A 23,986-nucleotide genomic window follows, 5' to 3' on the forward strand; every position below is an offset into this window, starting at 1 on the left:
AATATTCAGAGACATCTATAAGTCAGACATTTTTATTTATTTATTCATGCTTAATGCCATTCGAGCATCAGTGGCTAGTTAACACATGTGCACAACGGCATGGTTATCACAGATTTCTGTTTATGTAATAACGTCGTTGGTTGAACATACCATACTAAATAGTACTTTTAAATTTTTGTGATGACTGGGGTAGGTTAGGGGATTATGAATAGTAAAAAATGCATTAAACCACATATGCCAACGTGTGTTGACTTTGACGTCTTGACATTGATTGAAAGTTTGTGGATGTGTCATCTGTCAGAGGACTGAAGTAAATGTTGATCTCATGTTTGAGATGTCCCGTGTGTTTGTGTCAGGATACTTCCCTAATCTTCCTATTTTCCATGTTTATTTGTAAAAACAAAGATTATGGGCTGTTCCTGGTTGCCTGGTAACACATAAGGGCCTTGTGTGATTCCTAGCGGGAGGGAGATTTTCGGCCTGACAGTAGAAAACATATGATGATGGAAAAAGCTTAAACTAATCTGGCTCTTCACACTCTGATAGTCCGACAGACGAGAGGCAGACAGATGGAGAGAAAGCCACAGAGACGCAGAAATGATATTCAAGAGCAAGCTGCTTTAAGAGAATAGCATTAGAGAGTTTTTAAGTCATTAGGATTTTATACTGTGGCAATATGTATTTGGCTTCTCTTTGTAACCCCCCTTTCTCAGAGCATTCAGTTATTGCTCAGATTTTGCTCATTTATAGCTCATAATGCTAGTTCACACAAATATAAAGTTATGCCGTCATATACCCAGCCATATATTTATCTTTGTTGACATACAGAACAGTGTAAGGGTCCATTTACATTCACGTTTTGTGCACACATACTCGTTATTTTAACTCTTTCCCCGCCATTGACGAGATATCTCGTCAATTAAGAGAAAACGCTTCCCCGCCAATGACGAGATTTTCCGTCTTTCCGCAATACCGCTATTATCCACCAGGTGGCGCCCTTCCGCAACTTTTTAAAACCGGAAGTATTGCCCTATGGCAAGCTGCTGCATGTCCGTGTCTGTTTTAAAGATCGCTCTGAATCGGATCTTTATGAAAAGTCTGTCATAAAAATTGAATTATCTCTGCTTTTTGCACAAAATATGGTGTTTTTGCAAAAACCTACCCATATTCAAAAGCTGATTGCAAAAGAACCACTAAAGGTAGGATGAAACGGTTTTTTTGTTTGAATTAAAGCAGAGGGTCTGTTCTTTCATTTGGTATATTGTATGTTTATATATTTAAAGAAGAACATTTTCTGGAAGGCATTAAACTTTGGTGAAAATCATGAAAAACGCTGGCGCTGGCTGGCAACTTTTTTTTAAAACGCTGGCGGTGAAAGAGTTAAATGTAAATGTGCAGTATGATATGATACTTCTGCTTTGTTCATCAGTCGTTGTTTTGCCAGTTGTTTGTTGTGATATTTGTTCCGCCCTCCTCCACTTTGATTGGATGACAGAGTAAAAAGTGTCATTGATGAGCTGGGGTGCGTTTCCAGAACAACGACGTAACTCGCTGCTGAACCAACATAGTACGATGCATAGTTGGAAAAACTAACTACCTTGTCATGAGTGTTTCCCAAAAGCACAGTAACTTTGTCGCACATTCGTCGTTTGAACCATGTTGGTTTAACAACATAGTTGATGATGTCACGTGGGAGGTGAAGTACTAATTAATATGTGCAAATCGATTTAATGTTACATTATTGCTGTAAATAACATATATTGCATTGGAAGACTGATTTTGTTAACATGATTTAGTCCTCTTCTTATTTTCAAGAAATTCAATTCATGCACAAGTTTCCTCTTATGTCACTCCCTCAGGGATTCCCCAGGGTCTTAAAGCTTGTAGGACTGCGCACATGCGCAGTTTTCAAATGCAGAGCTTTAATTCTGTTTACAAACTTTAAAAATTCTATATTTAGAATGATGTATATAGACTGTACTACATGTTTTTTGCTTATTTTGTTTTAAAAGCATGATCAACGTAAGTCTACATATTATAACAACAAGGAATGATGCATCTAACGACAGGTGAAGGGCTGTCTTTCAAAGCACACAAGTTTGCGATGCAGCTTGCAAATGTTTGTTTGAACTATGGTTTCGGGAAACACCAAATCCTTGAACTTCGTCAGTAACAACGTAAACTTACGACAGTAGTTGGCCAACGATGCTTTTAAGAAATGCAACCCTTAGCGTTTCACCCAAAGTCCTGACGTTTTTGAAACCTGCGGTGCTTCCATAGGAATCAATTGAAAACATACGTCGGCCGCCGAAGTAAACGCCTTGGTGGGCATGCCCCCTTAGAACTGAAATGAATGTGGAATGCATATCAAACAACATTTAACAAAAACATAAAAACATTCAACTTTAAAAAAAAATTGCTTGACTTTTGGTATCTTTTGGCAAACCTTAGCAGGGTTTGAGACATTATTGAGTTCTCTGTTGAAACATCTGAGAAGCGGAGTGGTGTCCAGCAGCAGGTGTGACGATCAGACCAGCGTTTCTGATGGGTCGATTGGACTGGCAGATGGTGTTGGTTGGTTATGTATTCATCCCCTGAGTCATTGTGGTTTGAAGGCTTTGAGATCATTACAGGTGTTTACACGCCGATTGAGGAGATGAGAGGATGATTCGCTGACAGATTATATGGAACTCGTGTGCACGGATGATGGTCCTCTACTAAATAAATACAGAATCCAAACCATGAGCTGAAAGTGTGAAGGCTGGTGATAAAATCTGCTGTAAGCTTGATTTAAGTGGAACATCGGTGTGATATTAAAAGGTTAGGGTGAGATCAGACTCAGATGTTACAGATGATTGGTTCCTCGCATGTTCTCATGGTAGCATGAGTGAGACCCATCTGATGTCTGAACTTCATTCTTAGTCACACAGGAACGCTTTACATAGATACAGATTTTTAACAATCTTGATATTGACTGCACAACTAGCAAGAATATCATTGAAGATGTCTAATAGCTGTTAGGGCTTTGCAATTTTTTAATTTTTTCGATTATTTTGATCGTTTCATTTCAAACGATTATTAAAAAACAAGATAATCGAGGTTAAATGATTATTGTGCCTTATTCAGTTTCTGTTGTTTCGTCTTGTATTATAAATCCGGCGCGTCATGATCAGCGTGAGTGAATCAGCTGCATCCCGGTGACTAATTGTGTTAAATAATCGGGATAATGATTTTTCCTATAATTGTGAAGCCCTAATAGCAGTACAAACACAGCCCAGATGTCTAGACTAAAACAAGGCATAATGTGGGTTGCCATCGACCACAAATAAATGAAATTAAAAAAATCTATAAATGAAACCAAACACCTTGTAATCACTGTTGACTTCCCTACTGGAGAGACCAGCTTAAACCAGCCTAAGCAGATGTAGCAGGCTGGTTTTAGAAAGGGTTTGGATACTTTTTAGCTGGACACCAGCTTAAACCAAGCTGGAAGCTTGGCTGAGTTGTTTGGCTGGTCTTAGCCAGTTTAAGATGAAAGTAGACCAGCTTGACCAGCTAAAAAAAAGCTTAAATGAAGCTGGGAGACCAGCTAAAACCAGTCAAAGCTGATTGACTTGTTTTAGCTACAGTAGTCTCCCAGCTTAATTTTAGCTGGTTAAGCTGGTGTAACATGCTGGTTTTAGTGGGGTTTTGGCCACCTTTAAGCTGGTCAAGCTGGTCTTTTCAGTAGGGTTTGCTTACATGATATCAGACATCTCACAAGTTTTTGTGGTAGAAAAGACATGTTACCAAATTAAGTTTATTTTGGCTTCACTCTAAAAGTGGCTGGGTTATTTTTGACCCATAATGGGTAAATATTAGGGTTGTGCCGATGGCCACGCCCCCACCCCACTCGGCTGCGAATCGACATACACTAACTCTCTTTTATAGACTATAGTTAACCTAAAATCTTTGCGGGAATTGCTCTATAAATTAAATTGAAAATATAACCAATGCATATATGCTATTTTAAATACTGTAGTCTATCTATGCCTGAGACGTGACGTGTGTTAGTCTGTGAAAATATCCTGTCAGGCATTTGATCTTGACATTGCTAGAATCTTGTCTTTTTACATGTTGTACATTTAACTTAAAATATTTAATTTTGTACAAGAAAAAAACCCATATTAATAATTTATTAGTAGACTATTGTAGTGTCTCGGGAGATCGTGCTCATTGTTACATAGCTCTATACTGCACTGAAGCGGCAGTTTAAGATATAAACCCAGAATTCAGCGAACGTCAAGAACGAGAAAACGGGCACAACACTCCGACCGATACGCGGGATTTACATACACAGACCATGTTTCAATTTCGATGTTTCTGGCGAAAAATACCAACTTGGTCACTTTGTCTAGTTTTAATAAGCTACGGATGGAAGTGCTGGCTGCTCCCCACGGTGCTGAAGACCCGCTCTGACGGAGTACTGGTGGCACATATGCACAGATATTTACGTGCAACCTATTGGAAAGCGCGGAGGAGTCATTGGGTTCGTAAAATAAAAAATTATAGCTTTTAAGTACAAAATAGTATTTATGTAAAAATCTATATTAAAATAAAAAGTGCACAAGTCTTCTTAAGTGGAAGTAATAAAGTAAAATAACGAATAATAATTATATAGTAACGAAAAATTAAAATCCTACTCCCCCGCCTAACGATATCATCGTCCATCGCGGTGGTTTACATAACCATCGTCAACTGCCAATTTTGGGGACATCGCCCAACCCTAGTAAATATTGGACAGAACACACCGCTGGGTTTAAAATGACCCAATGTTGGGTTGATGTTATGCAACAATGGTGTAATAATAACCCAGCATTGGGTCAATTTTAACCCAGCGGTGTGTTCTGTCCAATATTTTCCCATTATGGGTCAAAAATAACCCAGCCATTATAAGAGTGTTGAAGTGGGTTACTCATAGCCGGACTAAATTGAGTCTACAGTTAACCTAGATGATGAAATTATGGCTATTGCTCGCTGGGCAGCTTAACCAGTAGACCAGCAATATACGACACCCTGTTCCTTTCGTCTATTTAAGTTTGGAAGAACGCTGGATGTTGTTTTTAGCAATACAGTAGTATTGAGATATATAGTCCATGCACGGGTCGTTTCTGAAGAATATGTTTCATGAACAACTGTAAAATATTCTTTTTACAAACTTTAAAAATTCTATATTTAGAATGATGTATATAGACTGTACTACATGTTTTTTGCTTATTTTGTTTTAAAAGCATGATCAACGTAAGTCTACATATTATAACAACAAGGAATGATGCATCTAACGACAGGTGAAGGGCTGTCTTTCAAAGCACACAAGTTTGCGATGCAGCTTGCAAATGTTTGTTTGAACTATGGTTTCGGGAAACACCAAATCCTTGAACTTCGTCAGTAACAACGTAAACTTACGACAGTAGTTGGCCAACGATGCTTTTAAGAAATGCAACCCTTAGCGTTTCACCCAAAGTCCTGACGTTTTTGAAACCTGCGGTGCTTCCATAGGAATCAATTGAAAACATACGTCGGCCGCCGAAGTAAACGCCTTGGTGGGCATGCCCCCTTAGAACTGAAATGAATGTGGAATGCATATCAAACAACATTTAACAAAAACATAAAAACATTCAACTTTAAAAAAAAAATTGCTTGACTTTTGGTATCTTTTGGCAAACCTTAGCAGGGTTTGAGACATTATTGAGTTCTCTGTTGAAACATCTGAGAAGCGGAGTGGTGTCCAGCAGCAGGTGTGACGATCAGACCAGCGTTTCTGATGGGTCGATTGGACTGGCAGATGGTGTTGGTTGGTTATGTATTCATCCCCTGAGTCATTGTGGTTTGAAGGCTTTGAGATCATTACAGGTGTTTACACGCCGATTGAGGAGATGAGAGGATGATTCGCTGACAGATTATATGGAACTCGTGTGCACGGATGATGGTCCTCTACTAAATAAATACAGAATCCAAACCATGAGCTGAAAGTGTGAAGGCTGGTGATAAAATCTGCTGTAAGCTTGATTTAAGTGGAACATCGGTGTGATATTAAAAGGTTAGGGTGAGATCAGACTCAGATGTTACAGATGATTGGTTCCTCGCATGTTCTCATGGTAGCATGAGTGAGACCCATCTGATGTCTGAACTTCATTCTTAGTCACACAGGAACGCTTTACATAGATACAGATTTTTAACAATCTTGATATTGACTGCACAACTAGCAAGAATATCATTGAAGATGTCTAATAGCTGTTAGGGCTTTGCAATTTTTTAATTTTTTCGATTATTTTGATCGTTTCATTTCAAACGATTATTAAAAAACAAGATAATCGAGGTTAAATGATTATTGTGCCTTATTCAGTTTCTGTTGTTTCGTCTTGTATTATAAATCCGGCGCGTCATGATCAGCGTGAGTGAATCAGCTGCATCCCGGTGACTAATTGTGTTAAATAATCGGGATAATGATTTTTCCTATAATTGTGAAGCCCTAATAGCAGTACAAACACAGCCCAGATGTCTAGACTAAAACAAGGCATAATGTGGGTTGCCATCGACCACAAATAAATGAAATTAAAAAAATCTATAAATGAAACCAAACACCTTGTAATCACTGTTGACTTCCCTACTGGAGAGACCAGCTTAAACCAGCCTAAGCAGATGTAGCAGGCTGGTTTTAGAAAGGGTTTGGATACTTTTTAGCTGGACACCAGCTTAAACCAAGCTGGAAGCTTGGCTGAGTTGTTTGGCTGGTCTTAGCCAGTTTAAGATGAAAGTAGACCAGCTTGACCAGCTAAAAAAAAGCTTAAATGAAGCTGGGAGACCAGCTAAAACCAGTCAAAGCTGATTGACTTGTTTTAGCTACAGTAGTCTCCCAGCTTAATTTTAGCTGGTTAAGCTGGTGTAACATGCTGGTTTTAGTGGGGTTTTGGCCACCTTTAAGCTGGTCAAGCTGGTCTTTTCAGTAGGGTTTGCTTACATGATATCAGACATCTCACAAGTTTTTGTGGTAGAAAAGACATGTTACCAAATTAAGTTTATTTTGGCTTCACTCTAAAAGTGGCTGGGTTATTTTTGACCCATAATGGGTAAATATTAGGGTTGTGCCGATGGCCACGCCCCCACCCCACTCGGCTGCGAATCGACATACACTAACTCTCTTTTATAGACTATAGTTAACCTAAAATCTTTGCGGGAATTGCTCTATAAATTAAATTGAAAATATAACCAATGCATATATGCTATTTTAAATACTGTAGTCTATCTATGCCTGAGACGTGACGTGTGTTAGTCTGTGAAAATATCCTGTCAGGCATTTGATCTTGACATTGCTAGAATCTTGTCTTTTTACATGTTGTACATTTAACTTAAAATATTTAATTTTGTACAAGAAAAAAACCCATATTAATAATTTATTAGTAGACTATTGTAGTGTCTCGGGAGATCGTGCTCATTGTTACATAGCTCTATACTGCACTGAAGCGGCAGTTTAAGATATAAACCCAGAATTCAGCGAACGTCAAGAACGAGAAAACGGGCACAACACTCCGACCGATACGCGGGATTTACATACACAGACCATGTTTCAATTTCGATGTTTCTGGCGAAAAATACCAACTTGGTCACTTTGTCTAGTTTTAATAAGCTACGGATGGAAGTGCTGGCTGCTCCCCACGGTGCTGAAGACCCGCTCTGACGGAGTACTGGTGGCACATATGCACAGATATTTACGTGCAACCTATTGGAAAGCGCGGAGGAGTCATTGGGTTCGTAAAATAAAAAATTATAGCTTTTAAGTACAAAATAGTATTTATGTAAAAATCTATATTAAAATAAAAAGTGCACAAGTCTTCTTAAGTGGAAGTAATAAAGTAAAATAACGAATAATAATTATATAGTAACGAAAAATTAAAATCCTACTCCCCCGCCTAACGATATCATCGTCCATCGCGGTGGTTTACATAACCATCGTCAACTGCCAATTTTGGGGACATCGCCCAACCCTAGTAAATATTGGACAGAACACACCGCTGGGTTTAAAATGACCCAATGTTGGGTTGATGTTATGCAACAATGGTGTAATAATAACCCAGCATTGGGTCAATTTTAACCCAGCGGTGTGTTCTGTCCAATATTTTCCCATTATGGGTCAAAAATAACCCAGCCATTATAAGAGTGTTGAAGTGGGTTACTCATAGCCGGACTAAATTGAGTCTACAGTTAACCTAGATGATGAAATTATGGCTATTGCTCGCTGGGCAGCTTAACCAGTAGACCAGCAATATACGACACCCTGTTCCTTTCGTCTATTTAAGTTTGGAAGAACGCTGGATGTTGTTTTTAGCAATACAGTAGTATTGAGATATATAGTCCATGCACGGGTCGTTTCTGAAGAATATGTTTCATGAACAACTGTAAAATATTCTTTTTACAAACTTTAAAAATTCTATATTTAGAATGATGTATATAGACTGTACTACATGTTTTTTGCTTATTTTGTTTTAAAAGCATGATCAACGTAAGTCTACATATTATAACAACAAGGAATGATGCATCTAACGACAGGTGAAGGGCTGTCTTTCAAAGCACACAAGTTTGCGATGCAGCTTGCAAATGTTTGTTTGAACTATGGTTTCGGGAAACACCAAATCCTTGAACTTCGTCAGTAACAACGTAAACTTACGACAGTAGTTGGCCAACGATGCTTTTAAGAAATGCAACCCTTAGCGTTTCACCCAAAGTCCTGACGTTTTTGAAACCTGCGGTGCTTCCATAGGAATCAATTGAAAACATACGTCGGCCGCCGAAGTAAACGCCTTGGTGGGCATGCCCCCTTAGAACTGAAATGAATGTGGAATGCATATCAAACAACATTTAACAAAAACATAAAAACATTCAACTTTAAAAAAAAAATTGCTTGACTTTTGGTATCTTTTGGCAAACCTTAGCAGGGTTTGAGACATTATTGAGTTCTCTGTTGAAACATCTGAGAAGCGGAGTGGTGTCCAGCAGCAGGTGTGACGATCAGACCAGCGTTTCTGATGGGTCGATTGGACTGGCAGATGGTGTTGGTTGGTTATGTATTCATCCCCTGAGTCATTGTGGTTTGAAGGCTTTGAGATCATTACAGGTGTTTACACGCCGATTGAGGAGATGAGAGGATGATTCGCTGACAGATTATATGGAACTCGTGTGCACGGATGATGGTCCTCTACTAAATAAATACAGAATCCAAACCATGAGCTGAAAGTGTGAAGGCTGGTGATAAAATCTGCTGTAAGCTTGATTTAAGTGGAACATCGGTGTGATATTAAAAGGTTAGGGTGAGATCAGACTCAGATGTTACAGATGATTGGTTCCTCGCATGTTCTCATGGTAGCATGAGTGAGACCCATCTGATGTCTGAACTTCATTCTTAGTCACACAGGAACGCTTTACATAGATACAGATTTTTAACAATCTTGATATTGACTGCACAACTAGCAAGAATATCATTGAAGATGTCTAATAGCTGTTAGGGCTTTGCAATTTTTTAATTTTTTCGATTATTTTGATCGTTTCATTTCAAACGATTATTAAAAAACAAGATAATCGAGGTTAAATGATTATTGTGCCTTATTCAGTTTCTGTTGTTTCGTCTTGTATTATAAATCCGGCGCGTCATGATCAGCGTGAGTGAATCAGCTGCATCCCGGTGACTAATTGTGTTAAATAATCGGGATAATGATTTTTCCTATAATTGTGAAGCCCTAATAGCAGTACAAACACAGCCCAGATGTCTAGACTAAAACAAGGCATAATGTGGGTTGCCATCGACCACAAATAAATGAAATTAAAAAAATCTATAAATGAAACCAAACACCTTGTAATCACTGTTGACTTCCCTACTGGAGAGACCAGCTTAAACCAGCCTAAGCAGATGTAGCAGGCTGGTTTTAGAAAGGGTTTGGATACTTTTTAGCTGGACACCAGCTTAAACCAAGCTGGAAGCTTGGCTGAGTTGTTTGGCTGGTCTTAGCCAGTTTAAGATGAAAGTAGACCAGCTTGACCAGCTAAAAAAAAGCTTAAATGAAGCTGGGAGACCAGCTAAAACCAGTCAAAGCTGATTGACTTGTTTTAGCTACAGTAGTCTCCCAGCTTAATTTTAGCTGGTTAAGCTGGTGTAACATGCTGGTTTTAGTGGGGTTTTGGCCACCTTTAAGCTGGTCAAGCTGGTCTTTTCAGTAGGGTTTGCTTACATGATATCAGACATCTCACAAGTTTTTGTGGTAGAAAAGACATGTTACCAAATTAAGTTTATTTTGGCTTCACTCTAAAAGTGGCTGGGTTATTTTTGACCCATAATGGGTAAATATTAGGGTTGTGCCGATGGCCACGCCCCCACCCCACTCGGCTGCGAATCGACATACACTAACTCTCTTTTATAGACTATAGTTAACCTAAAATCTTTGCGGGAATTGCTCTATAAATTAAATTGAAAATATAACCAATGCATATATGCTATTTTAAATACTGTAGTCTATCTATGCCTGAGACGTGACGTGTGTTAGTCTGTGAAAATATCCTGTCAGGCATTTGATCTTGACATTGCTTGAATCTTGTCTTTTTACATGTTGTACATTTAACTTAAAATATTTAATTTTGTACAAGAAAAAAACCCATATTAATAATTTATTAGTAGACTATTGTAGTGTCTCGGGAGATCGTGCTCATTGTTACATAGCTCTATACTGCACTGAAGCGGCAGTTTAAGATATAAACCCAGAATTCAGCGAACGTCAAGAACGAGAAAACGGGCACAACACTCCGACCGATACGCGGGATTTACATACACAGACCATGTTTCAATTTCGATGTTTCTGGCGAAAAATACCAACTTGGTCACTTTGTCTAGTTTTAATAAGCTGCGGATGGAAGTGCTGGCTGCTCCCCACGGTGCTGAAGACCCGCTCTGACGGAGTACTGGTGGCACATATGCACAGATATTTACGTGCAACCTATTGGAAAGCGCGGAGGAGTCATTGGGTTCGTAAAATAAAAAATTATAGCTTTTAAGTACAAAATAGTATTTATGTAAAAATCTATATTAAAATAAAAAGTGCACAAGTCTTCTTAAGTGGAAGTAATAAAGTAAAATAACGAATAATAATTATATAGTAACGAAAAATTAAAATACTACTCCCTACTCCCCCGCCTAACGATATCATCGTCCATCGCGATGGTTTACATAACCATCGTCAACTGCCAATTTTGGGGACAACCCTAATAAATATTGGACAGAACACACCGCTGGGTTTAAAATGACCCAATGTTGGGTTAATGTTATGCAACAATGGTGTAATAATAACCCAGCATTGGGTCAATTTTAACCCAGCGGTGTGTTCTGTACAATATTTTCCCATTATGGGTCAAAAATAACCCAGCCATTATAAGAGTGTTGAAGTGGGTTACTCATAGCCGGACTAAATTGAGTCTACAGTTAACCTAGACGATGAAATTATGGCTATTGCTCGCTGGGCAGCTTAACCAGTAGACCAGCAATACGACACCCTGTTCCTTTCGTCTATTTAAGTTTGGAAGAACGCTGGATGTGGTTTTTAGCAATACAGTAGTATTGACATATATATAGCATGCACGGGTCGTTTCTGAAGAATATGTTTCATGAACAACTGTTTACAAGCCAAACTGAGGTTGCCAATGATGATATTTTGAAGAAATCCAGACTTTCAATAGGCCTGTATCTGCTGAGCATGAGCGTAAGTGTTTGTTTCTTAGCTAATGTACGCACCATTAGCAGGCTGCCACATCGATCGTCTTGAAATTTATGAACCGTGGCCCATTACAAACCTCTCTCCAGTTCCCCCGGTTCTGTTTCCCTCCTGCCCACAGGGAGTCTCACTCACGGTTTAAAAGCGTAATTAAAGCTAACCAGTATTGGATCTTTACCCATGATTACACCAAGCGAGACACGTGTGGCTCCTGGAGAAATACAATTATGGGAAGTATGTGGGCAGACAGTCTTTGTGTTGGGCAAATATGTCGGAGGAATGCTGTCGATAAAATGTACGAGGGTCACGCGAAGAAGGCCGATCCTGACGGGATTCAATTTGTGTATTTGAGACAAAAGGCCATCTTTAGTGAGCCGCTTTTCAATTTCTGCTCGTACGTCCACTGCAAAACTCTGCCACTTTAATAAACAACCCTTCACATCTCCTGACCCTCCAATTTGTAGCAATTAAATGAAATGCTGTCTCTTCCCTTTTTCTCTTTTAGTGCTCCATTATGTTGACTGGAAGACTAATTGCCTTTGTGATCAAGTGTTTGCACTATAAACCCTCATTTACGCACACACAGCTCTCAGAAGTGGACAGGGATGATTTTGTGGTTTTGAAGTCATCTTCAGATGGTTTTGAGGTGAAGTATCACTATTGGAGCCACTGGAGAGCTGAAAGCTAAATGATGGGTGGGTTAGAGAAAAGCAGACAAAAATTACTCTTTTTATTTTTTAGGGTTTTTTTTTATTAAAAGAGACTGTACAGAGAGCAGATGGCAAATGATGAGGAAGAAAAGAGCTAATTGATTTGAACCCATGTTTCTCATCTGAAGATCATCTTTGCTTTTCTATCTCAAACACACTCGCACAGTATTTATTTATCATAAAATTTTCTGATGGAAGTCAAATTTTACCCTAAAAAAAGTTTAAACTCGCTTAGACATATTTAGGAGCACACAATCTAGTACTTTGTACATAATTTGACAAAGATTTGGACCGTATAATGATTCATTGTATTGTAAAATCATCCAGTGTTGAGGTCCTGCATTTATAAAATGAGTTACAGGTCTGATAAAGACTCTCTTTAGTTTAAGATTAACATGTAAGCAATTAATATAAGAGACACACATTAATATTTGAAAGTTAAAAAGTTGAAACTGCTTAATTTCATTTGATAAGTTAAAGTGTAGTCAAAAGAGGTGTTTTTAAATCTGGTTGTCATAATGAGTACCGTCCACTCCAGTAACTGACGAGAAATGAATGACGTGAATTCCACTTATTCGTTCTCATTGGTGTTCGCTCCCAAAAGTCATTCATAATTTGCATAAAGTTAAACATTTCTCAACTTTGTAGCATGGTTGGACATGCCCCATCCAGTAGCCAATGGTCACTATCGCTCGTGTCGCCTGAAGTCGCCAAGCTTTCATTGAAATCAATGAGATCGCATCGCTCTGCTAGTTGTCACTAGTCTGAATGCAGCTTAAGTCTGAAAACTTCTTAAGAAAAACTTACTCCAACTCAACTTTGACTTTGTACATTTATCCAGAGATAAAGCGTGAACTTGAGGAGAGATTCTGTGTTGCCAAGTCCTCTGCTTTTTGTATTTCAGCGAGATTTTTTTCTGCTGGTTAAAGATGAAAATATTTTGTTTGTTAATTTTTGGTATTTGGTGTGTGAATAGTCATTGGGATGCTTTTGGGCTAGTTGTGAATGTCCATTGGGAAGGTTTTGTTACGCAAATCTGGCAACCCTGGCTGTGCGCATGCGGAGACGTTTGGTTCAGATGATCTAAAATATACATGTAAACCAACATTTTAATTAGATTGCAATGTTTAGGGTGCATGTAAACTGTACTGTCGTAACCAATTTTGTGCATGTGAACATAGCCATTGTTAGTTAGGGTTCGGTTTCTGCTGGTTTGTTTTGAAAGGGAAAGATTTCATCCCTGACTGCATGAGCCACTTTGAAATCTGTTGTAATAGCTGAGTTTAAGATTGCACATGAGTGAATTCAATATTAATGCATCAATCATTTATTTATGATATGATCTTTGATCGTTATTGATGTCAACAATAAACAGACTACAGTTAGGCTAATGAACTATATGACTTAATAGAGTCATTTTTATTTTAAATGAATTCATTTTTATTTATTATTAATAAAACAAATTATTTATTTATGGACTAAGAATAAGAATCAGAATGAATATCCGCTTAAAAATAATAATCCACACTAGCATAACCTTACCAAACTAATACATTTCACATGCAAAACATATACATGTATGCAAATGAATAATTGTTCATCAAGTATTTGCAAATCCTGACATACAGTAGTGGCAAAAAGTTTTGTCCAACCTTTGAATCTTAAAACATATTTGGTAAAGCGTTAAAATAAGGTTGTATTAGTAAACATTATGCATTAACTAACATAAACAAACAATGAACAATATAGTTTATCAGCATGTATTAAGTCTTGTTAATGTTAGTTACTGTCATGGGCGTCGGAAGCAAATAAAAATACATTTACATCCCCCCCCCCCCCCCCCCGAAAAATACATTTACTGCAATAGATGACATTTTCATGTTTCCTTTTTAATTAGCCTGAACATTTGCGTTTATTAAATTAAAGACAGTAGCCTATTACGGTCGAAATTCTGGTAATAGCCCTTTAAATATTTTGCAAATAATGACAGATGTCATGTTTCATTTATCTTTCTCTGTGTCATTTTTTTTCTCTACTCTGCTGACAGTAGGCTACAATGTTTATTTTTTATTTTGAGGAAATAAAAGGTAAGAAAAACGAATGAAGGTAAACTGATACAACTTTTGTATACCTTTTTTATTTGTTATACCCAATCTCTCTTTCTCTCTCTTAGAGAAATATAAATGTGAGATTCTGGAAATGAGATCACTTTATTTTATGGTATCCGTCGGGAATGCTGTCATAAGAGTTTGAGCATGTGTACTTCTAAAACACAATCGATTAAACAGAGGTATGACTTTATGAATTATCTGCAAATGTACCTCGCAAATAATAACAATACGTGAAGACGTTCATATCGCAAATGAAAAGTAATTGGCTTCTGTAAAAAAAAAACTTGAAAATTATCCAGCGATCGTGCCATAATCAAAATAAACTATTTTACAGCAGTAATAATATTTTAACAAGTAGCCTATAACGTTTGAAAGGAACCACATTTAGTGCTGTGTTAATTATCATTAAAAGCAAAACGGGAGTCTCTGTGCCTCCGCGACAGACGCAATTCTTCTGGCATCTCTCCTCATCATCTCCTCTTTTTTTCTTCTGTGTCTTGAACTTGGGGCTCGAGTCCGACCTAAGGTTCGAGCTGCCTTTAAGAAAACCAAGCTAAGTTCATTTACCGTTAATTAAATGAGCGAACGATCTAATGGGTGACTAAATGGGCAGGCAAACTCGTGAAACAATGAAAATAAAATAATCCGCTATAATATGGTTTTACACGTCTATAGAAAATACACTATAAATAAAGCAGTTATTAATTTCCCTAATGCATGGTTGTTTGACATTTACTTCTGTTTAAAACGTTATACATTTGGCAAATTAGGTTTTTCAGCACTTTGTTCGAACAGCAACTCAGCGGCCGTCCACTCACCCCCGCGAATTATTTTTAAAAGATGAAACTGGTCCGCGGTGTAAAAAAGCAAAGGTTAGGGATCCCTGCTCTAGTGGAATGGATTTGGACTAACAGCGCTTTGATAAGTGAACAGACAAATGCGCTTAATTAGAGAAAAAGTGGGTGGGTCCATTATCATTGGTCTTAAAAAGTGGGTGGGTCCTGTCCCACCCACGTATAATGGTTCCGACGCCCATGGTTACTGTCAATACAGTTATTTATGTTAGTTCATGGTGCATTAAATAATGTTAACGGTTACAATGCTTGATTTTATACATGTATTAGTAAATGCTGAAATTAACATAAATACGATTTATAAACACTGTAGAAGTAATATTCCACTTGTTAGTAAATGTTACCTAATGCATTAACTTATCGTAAACAAATACAAAGTTATTGTATATATTTGATTAAAGATGCATTAAAAATGTTGCATGCGTGTTGCATTGGTGTACATACATCAAGTTTATAAAGATATAGTCAAGGACACCGACCACAAAATATTACTAGGATCAAAAGATAAAATTATACTCAATAGATGGTTTATTATGTATACAGAATATTTATTGTATAATCAAATAAAACCCAGATTATCCGATAATACCTTAAATGTTCAGTGTTTTGTTTATGTAGTACCATACGCTACACATTTTGATGATTTAATTTAACCTAAGGGGAACTTAAAAAGAAACATTTTACACATTTTCCTTGTGGCCACAACTTTGTGTGGATTGATTCAGATTTATTTGTGTGTTTTCTGAAAATCCGCAAATCGGATATTTGCAAGTTTTAGGTAAAACAAACTTGCAATGTTGCTTTTCTTTTGAAACACGAGTTTAACACAGAACAGTGATGCCTGTGGTTAAATGCAGCACAAACATCTAATGCACCTTTACACTCCACATTCATTTTCCTCTAATGCAGACCGATTTCAAAAGAGCCTGTGTGTGTTTTCACCTGCGTGGAGTGGCAGAACAACAGCAAATCGATTCATCTATTCATCAGGTAGCTGTGCCATTGAGAAGTCATTGTGAATGAGATTACCATTGATTCGTGCTCTTGGACTGTGGTGATGTAATGCTTTATAACCACAACCTTTATGTAAATGTGTGTGTGTGTGTGTGTGTGTGTGTGTCACCACTCAGAGACAGTAATGCATTGCACATTGACACAAAGCAGCGATTCACTGGTAACAATAACATTTGTTCTTTAAGTCAATGGCATTGCTGTCGTCTTAAAAATAGCACAGGGGGATGCTTAAAAGTGTGCAATAGACAGGGATGTATGTGTTAAACATAAAGTACATGAAGTCTTTTCTTCACCGTAGGGTTTGTTGATATATTAAGTTGGATTGTTATATAAATTCAATACTATTATTTGTTCATTATGTTTTAAAAATACAGTATTATTAGACTTTGGTTTTCTTGTGAGTATTAAAGTGTTAGATCGGGTTGGGTTAGATACTGTATAAAGCTGGTTTCAGTCTGCTGCATGATATGAGTTTGACAGCTCTTGGTTAAGTGAAGAGCAATCCTTCAGTAGATGTGAATTTTTTCTCTCTTTTCAGTAAAAATATCTTGCTTGATTTAGATCATGTAGTTTTAAGCAAATGCATCAGTGGGCCGTGTGAGGTGTAGATGGGCAGAGGGAAGTGTGCTTGGATTTGATCACCGAGTCGTCGATCAATAAAGCTTTATTACAGAGGAGTAATGCTTTAATCTAGCAACTTAATGCAGCTCTCCACTTCTATTGATCTGAACTGAGACAGACAGGAAGAGACAGACTGGTGATTGTTGGCAGGAAAATGTTATCTGTGTGTGTGTGTGTGTTCTGAGTTTGACGGGCTGTACCAAATCAGAGCAATTCATTGCTGTTCAGCCCAGCGTTTTATTGCTTGCTTGACATTTAAACTGATGAAGGATGTCAGAGATCTATCAGACTTCAGCTCGGCTCTTAAACTCGGCTTGTTTTTTGGACTCGGACTGAATTGATCAGGGATCGTGCCTGTAAATTGGATGCATATAAATTTTCCCTCTCATGGATTTTACTCAGCGGCGAGTGACATCTACTTATCGCCACGGTGACAGTCATTGTCACCCACCCATCACACCATCATTGGGTCATCATTGAAAGACAGCTCCTACCTAAAGTTTTAAATCATTATTAGTATTGACAAACTTTTATTGTGCTGTTAACCTCATTTAATAAAAGCAGTCAGACAAATAATATCAATCTATCATTACAGAATGGTTCACACATACAGATGAGTTTTGAAACACTTTAAAGCTACTCTGTGTCACTAAAGGCCTAATTCACTTTTAGATGCGACACCGATTTCGTCACCAAAATAGTACATGCTTACTATTTACTTTTTTGCAGTAATTTGTTAATCCACTGGGTAACCTTCAAATCTCTGATGAAGCCAATACGGAAATGACTTAAACTGCAATTCATCGATTGGCCACTAGAGGCTGGTTTTCAAAAGGGAGTCAATTTCCATAGACCTCCATGTTAAAATATTCAACTTTACAGCAGAAAGTAATATGTTTACAAAAAGTGTTTTTGGCCTGTGTAGCTAATTCCCCCCTTCATGACAACTGTGAGGGGGGTACATGTTTTGTAACCCATTTGTTTAAATTATATTAAGCCTTAAAGTTCTGCATAATTAAGGGTTGGCCACTTGAGTGACGGGTGAACTACCATTGAGCTAGGCGGGCGTGGTTTCAGCAACCAGCCACCTCAGCTTCAACCATGTCCGCCTTTTTACCCATTTCGGTTATCCGCAAGTGATGCGCAGTGACGCGCGGCCAAGATGGCGACGGCAGGCACAGCCTACTTTAAGCTTCAAAAAAACTCTTAACAAACCTATTGGTGACGTCACGGACAGTACGTTCATCGTTTTTTACAGTCTATGGTTTTAAAGGAATAGTCTATCCTTTTCCATATTAAACTATGTTATTACCTTAACTAAGAAGAGTTGATACATACCTCTATCATCTTAGTGCGTGCCTGAAAAATCCGCTCCCCTTCTCCCTCTCATAATGGAAGAGGGAAGAGTGTTACTGCGCCGAGTCGAAGTACTCCCATAAGTGTTATTCCGCCATACAATATAGTTCCTCTTTTAAATCCATTTAGAAAAGTGCTACGTTTCATTTTGTGCCACCATACTTGCTTGTATAACTACTCGTCTTAAATAGGAAAAACGTTGATGTGTTTGGTCACTTCTAACTTTATCTCTGTTTGGTACCATTGAATGAATGGGGCTAAGCTAAATGCTATCAAAGTGTCGCCGCGTGCCACAGCGCTTATGTGCACGCACTAAGATGATAGAGGGATGTATCAACTCTTCTTAGTTAAGGTAATAACATAGTTTAATATGGAAAAAGGATAGACTATTCCTTTAACTCATGGCATCACCGTACTTAACTGCTCTTTATGGACCCCTGTAGGCCAGGAGAGGTATTGCATGCGTCCAACGTCTATGTACACATTCGAGTCAAATGAAGTATTCTTTGTGAGGCTGTGCATTAGTAAAAAACTGAACTATACTTTCAGCTTACAACAAGTTGTCCAAATTGAAGAAATGTTACCAACTTCATTTAATGCGTTGATAAACCGGCTGTTTTGAAGGTCTAATTTTGTTTATGGTGCCACACAGCAGTGCCCTTTGTTTGCATCCTTGCTACAACAAAAAAGCAGCCCAACATGACCTTGTATGTTCCCCCTGGGGCAGGGTTTGTGTACATTTAGGGTTTTGTGATGTCACTAACTCAGGATAAAGCTCACTGTTGTCCAACTTGGCATTTTTCTTCAAGCAAATATCTCCCTCTGCATTGAACTTTGAGTGTTGTAACTTTGCAGATGTTGTTTATGCTCAAACAGCTACGTTCACACTAACTAAAGTTAATAAAGTGAAATCATGATCAAGGACCCCTTTAATAATTCAGTAAAGAGTAGAGAATCATTTATCGTCATTATCCATTAAAGGTCCAGTGTGGGCATCTATGGTGAGATTGCGAATTGCAACCAACCTCAATTTCGAAATGCAAAGAGAACTAACGGTAGCTGCTACATGACAAACATTTCATCATCTGAGACAACGTAGTGACAAAACATGATCTATAAAGCAGTTTGTCCATTTAGGGATACTGTAGAAACGGGATGGGATGATAATGCAGATTTTTTTTGTGTACCACGGCTTTGGATCTTTAGGAAGTCCTTATTAATCTGAAATCATTGCAAGCATCATTGACCGATTTATCGGCCCAGCACTAGTAGAAACATGGCGGCGCGAAATGACGACTTTCATTTAGGGGGCCCACGGTGTATGTAGATTAAAACATCTCATTCTAAGGTAATAAAAAACAATACAGTTCATTTTGTAAGGTCTTTATACACCACTTATTATATAGTTATGTATATAACAGTGCATTTCTGTCAAGAGATCATCCTAAAAGTTACACATTGCACCTTTAAATAATATGACTTGACAAGCGTTTTACTTTACTCTGCATTACATTAATACAGAAGAATGTTTTTTATGTCATTCATTACCTGTGTTTGAATCACTATCATGCAGCGTCTCTTCTGTAGCTGGTTGCTTTATAAAGATCCAGTCAGTGTACAACAGTAATCCTGAAATGAAACACAATCTCATTTGGTAGAACAAACATCAGGAGGACAGGCTGTTGTGGATCGATTTGACAGTGTTGGTCTTCACAGCGGCTTATCTAATCCAATCAGAGCTTCAGATACATAAATTAAATCAGCCGGGTGAATGCAGAGTCTGAAAGATCACTGTAACCTAGTCAGTTTTCTAACAAACACTGATCATATCTCATATATCTGAGATTGAGTTTTTATTTTTTATTAACGAAAGAATGTCGTGATGCAGTCTCAAACTTTATTTGTGGCTGTCAGAGAGCTTCCTCTTGATGAGGAACATATACAGAATGAATAGCTTTAAGTTAAATGATCCTGTTTGACTTTATGTTTCTCTCTCTGATGATGTTTTTAGCAGTTATTTCTGAGTACGCACTCACTGGTTGTGATGAAAAGAGGATACACACACACACAGTGTTAATGTGAATGGGAGATATTGAATATTATTGGTCTTGTGAGCTTCCATTAGACGTGTGTTCTTCAGAAATAATAGAGAGGTCAGCAGGTGTTTCCCATCGGTCTGTTCCTCTATTGTGAATGACCTCAGGGCAACGCCACAAGCAATTCCCTCAGCGCTCTGTCACGATGGCAATGAGGGTCCTGCTGTAAGTAAGTCATGACAAATGTTTTGTCATCTTGCGGGGTCACGAGTGCCAGAGCTCCAAATTAAAACCTGAAGGAGGCTTTTCTGTCTGTCTGTTTTTTCTCTCTCTCTCTCTCTCTCGCTCTCTCAGAATTCAGATTCAAGAAACATAGAATAAAATAAATTTAAAATTACCTTTAGTGACCCCAAAATGTATTTGGACACTTAAACACAATATCATTCATGCATTTAATTAATTGTAGAAAAAGTTCTACATTAATAACAAGCATAATGATACAGTATCAATAAAATGTACAAATACGCTGGACAAATTTAGTTTCCTGAATATTAATTTGTTATATACAGTTTGCATATTTGTTTTAGTAATGATAGTGATGATCTCTGTGTACTGTATGTGTACAGTTGATTTAGTTGCACATGTTAATGGTTACACATAGGCCCCGTAGACGTATTGTGGTGGCGTATTTAAAGGCCGGAGTAAATCCACTAAATGATCGTTCCATGTTTGTACAAAACAAGACTCACTCCCGAAACTGCGAAGATTGACACAGAGGTAACCATAGCAACGTTTTGCCGTCTTGCGTGGTTATCATTCACAGCTTTGACCAAAATAATATTACAGCGTTATGTTTTGCAATAAAACTCCATCTTGGCGTTGTGTTTTGTGCATATTTGTGAGACTGCTCCACAGAGTGCTGTCTTGCAGTGTTGCCAGGTCCTCGTCTTTTTTGTACTTACAGTGATCAAGTTTTTGGTGTTATTAAAGTGTGAAGGTGCCGGTCCCAATATTTTGATCCTTGAGGTGAAGCATTTGGATTTATTTTGGTTCATTTTTGTTTTTTGCTGTATTTTTTGTGCAAGATCTGGCAACACTAGTAAGCAATTGCTCGTGCCTCTGTCATTTTCTGCACCACACATACAGATGACTTTTTCCCCTTTTAGGCATTTATTTTTTCAGAAGAGAGACCTGTCATGTTCATAAACATTTAAATACTTTATCCACAACTAGTTGTTCAGTTCGGTTATGTACACACATGCGGTTGCCATTACCTGCATTCTGCAGGAGTTAATTCTGTTGTAGAATGTGGTTATCAGTCCCATACATTACTAAAATGTCTTTCAGCGTGCGTGCATGTGTGTGTGTGAGTGTGTGTGTGCGCGTGCGTGAGTGTGTGTGTGTGTGTGTGTATGTATGTATGAAGGAGTCTTTATCTGATTCACAGGTGTCTCATTTGCTTTCACAACACTGCTGTGCTCTCTCACCAGTTCTCTCTCTCACTCCCTTCTTTCATGACATTTAGGCCTTGAATCTTCACAATAAAGCCATGGGTTGCAGCAGATCTTTTAGTTGTATAAACAGAAAAATGTAATGATGTGGTTTGTCAGCGAGTATGCTGATGTACACATCTCTTTTTTTAAGGCATCGCTTTACAGTGGAATGTTTTGCTCTTATGTCATTTTATTAAGACATTGATGTTTGTAAATGCAGTGTAAATGAGCCAATGTGTTTCTTCACAAGGGCTAAACAAGATATAAAGTATTTAAACTGAATACATCTCTTTAAATCACAAATCAGATCCCAGCAGAAATCACAAAATTGTGTAAATTTTTTCAGTGAATTTTTACAGACTACATGAAACAAAACAAATGAACATAAAGACGCAAATAAAAGTGCACTTTATTATTAATCACAATTGTTTCTAAAATGGCTCATATCAAATCCATCTCTTATGTGTCCCCCGCAGAACCCATGCGGACCCCCAAGAATCTGAAGATCGCGGAGACTCAAGCACGTTTCATCGCCGTGGACTGGGAGTCGCTGGGCTACAACATCACCCGCTGTCACACCTTCAACGTGACCATCTGCTACCACTACCACAAAGCCCCCAACCACAGTAAAGCTGACTGCCTGGAAATGGACCCTAAAGCCCCTCGTCATGTGGTGGGCAACCTGCCTCCCAACACCAACGTCAGCCTAAAGATGATCCTCACCAACCCCGAGGGACGTAAGGAGAGCGATGAGACCATTATCCAGACAGAGGAGGATGGTACGATAGCAATGCACCTCTACACGATCTTACACACAGTAGCACACACATATCTTTGGTAAGATAGTCCATTTATTTTGCTTAATTGTGAAGTCTCACATTCGTGCCCCAACTACAGTAAACTCTGTTTAGCTTTATGAGGTATCCAGTGAAGAGCTTCAGGCGGCTGTATGTGTCTTAATCTTAGCTCATGGGTCACAGCTCATCAAACTAGCAACCATCTGCTTCACAGTCACATTGAGATTGATCACAGTCTGACCAAAGATCTTCAGATCTGTTATGTACAGTCTCATTTTTACTGTAGACGATCACACGGGGTGTAAAACATGTTGTTTGTTCTGATTGTTTCAGTTTATTTGTATTGAAGATGTTCTGTGGAAGTAAAAAAATTAATATAATACAATATATCTACTCGAATGTCTTCAGATGGGCCTGCAATCGTTAATAGCATCATTTTGGGGAATAAATGGGCCCTTGTTTGGATCGGTCAAACCATTTCTTAGTGTTCTGTTTCAAGCAATTATTCAGATTTTTAGGCTTCTGACTGTTTATGCTGTTTCATGATGTCCTTAATAGTTTTAAGTGTTTGGTAGGGTTTCATATGACCTGGATCTGCAAAGAGGACCAAGAGATGCCCACTAATTTTTTGTCCCATTGCAAATCACATTTATCAGTTGAAAAAATGTTTTACTGTACTGTATATATGCTGGCTTTGACCCATTAAACATGTTTATATGATGATGTTGACAGAAGTAAGAGAAATAGCTCAAAACATGTCAAACATGTATAAATATAACTATAAACTTTATCCAGTTCAGTAGATGAGCAGATTTGAAATAAGGATAAAGACAATATACCGTGCATCTCTAGAGAAACGCATCTGACAGATTTAAGTATGTTGAGACGCTATGAAGATCCCGCTGTGAATCTTGACACATCTGGGACACACACGTCACATCTTTTATCAGGTGTCTTTACACAAAGTTACAGCGAGATATAGTACTAATATCAGCTGAACGCAGACTAAACTTTACCTAAAACAACAACAACAGTATTTCTCATCATATTCGTGTTTGTTAATGGTCAGGTGTTACTGAGTGTAGGGTATTTTCTTACTGTAATGAACTAACACTTATTAACTGTACAAGTCTACCTTTATTTATGACCCTGTATTTTTTCTTTTTTGCAGAATGATTTTGGGAGAATAATTTTAATACGTGTAC

The 23,986-nt window shown here is 38.0% G+C and overlaps 1 protein-coding gene across 20 annotated transcripts in view; it reads left to right on the forward strand.

Annotated features, from left to right (window-relative positions):
• ptprk (protein tyrosine phosphatase receptor type K) overlaps positions 1 to 23,986 on the forward strand; it is a 220,138-nt gene that overhangs the window by 151,091 nt on the left and 45,061 nt on the right. For all 20 annotated transcript variants that reach the window (XM_065268926.1, XM_065268930.1, XM_065268928.1 and 17 more), the window contains one exon: positions 22,461 to 22,763. In XM_065268926.1, coding sequence (XP_065124998.1) covers positions 22,461 to 22,763 — 303 coding nt within the window. The remainder of the gene's footprint in view (positions 1 to 22,460; positions 22,764 to 23,986) is intronic.

The sequence above is a fragment of the Paramisgurnus dabryanus genome, chromosome 12, assembly GCF_030506205.2.
Source record: "Paramisgurnus dabryanus chromosome 12, PD_genome_1.1, whole genome shotgun sequence".
In the NCBI taxonomy this organism is placed as follows: Eukaryota; Metazoa; Chordata; class Actinopteri; order Cypriniformes; family Cobitidae; genus Paramisgurnus; species Paramisgurnus dabryanus.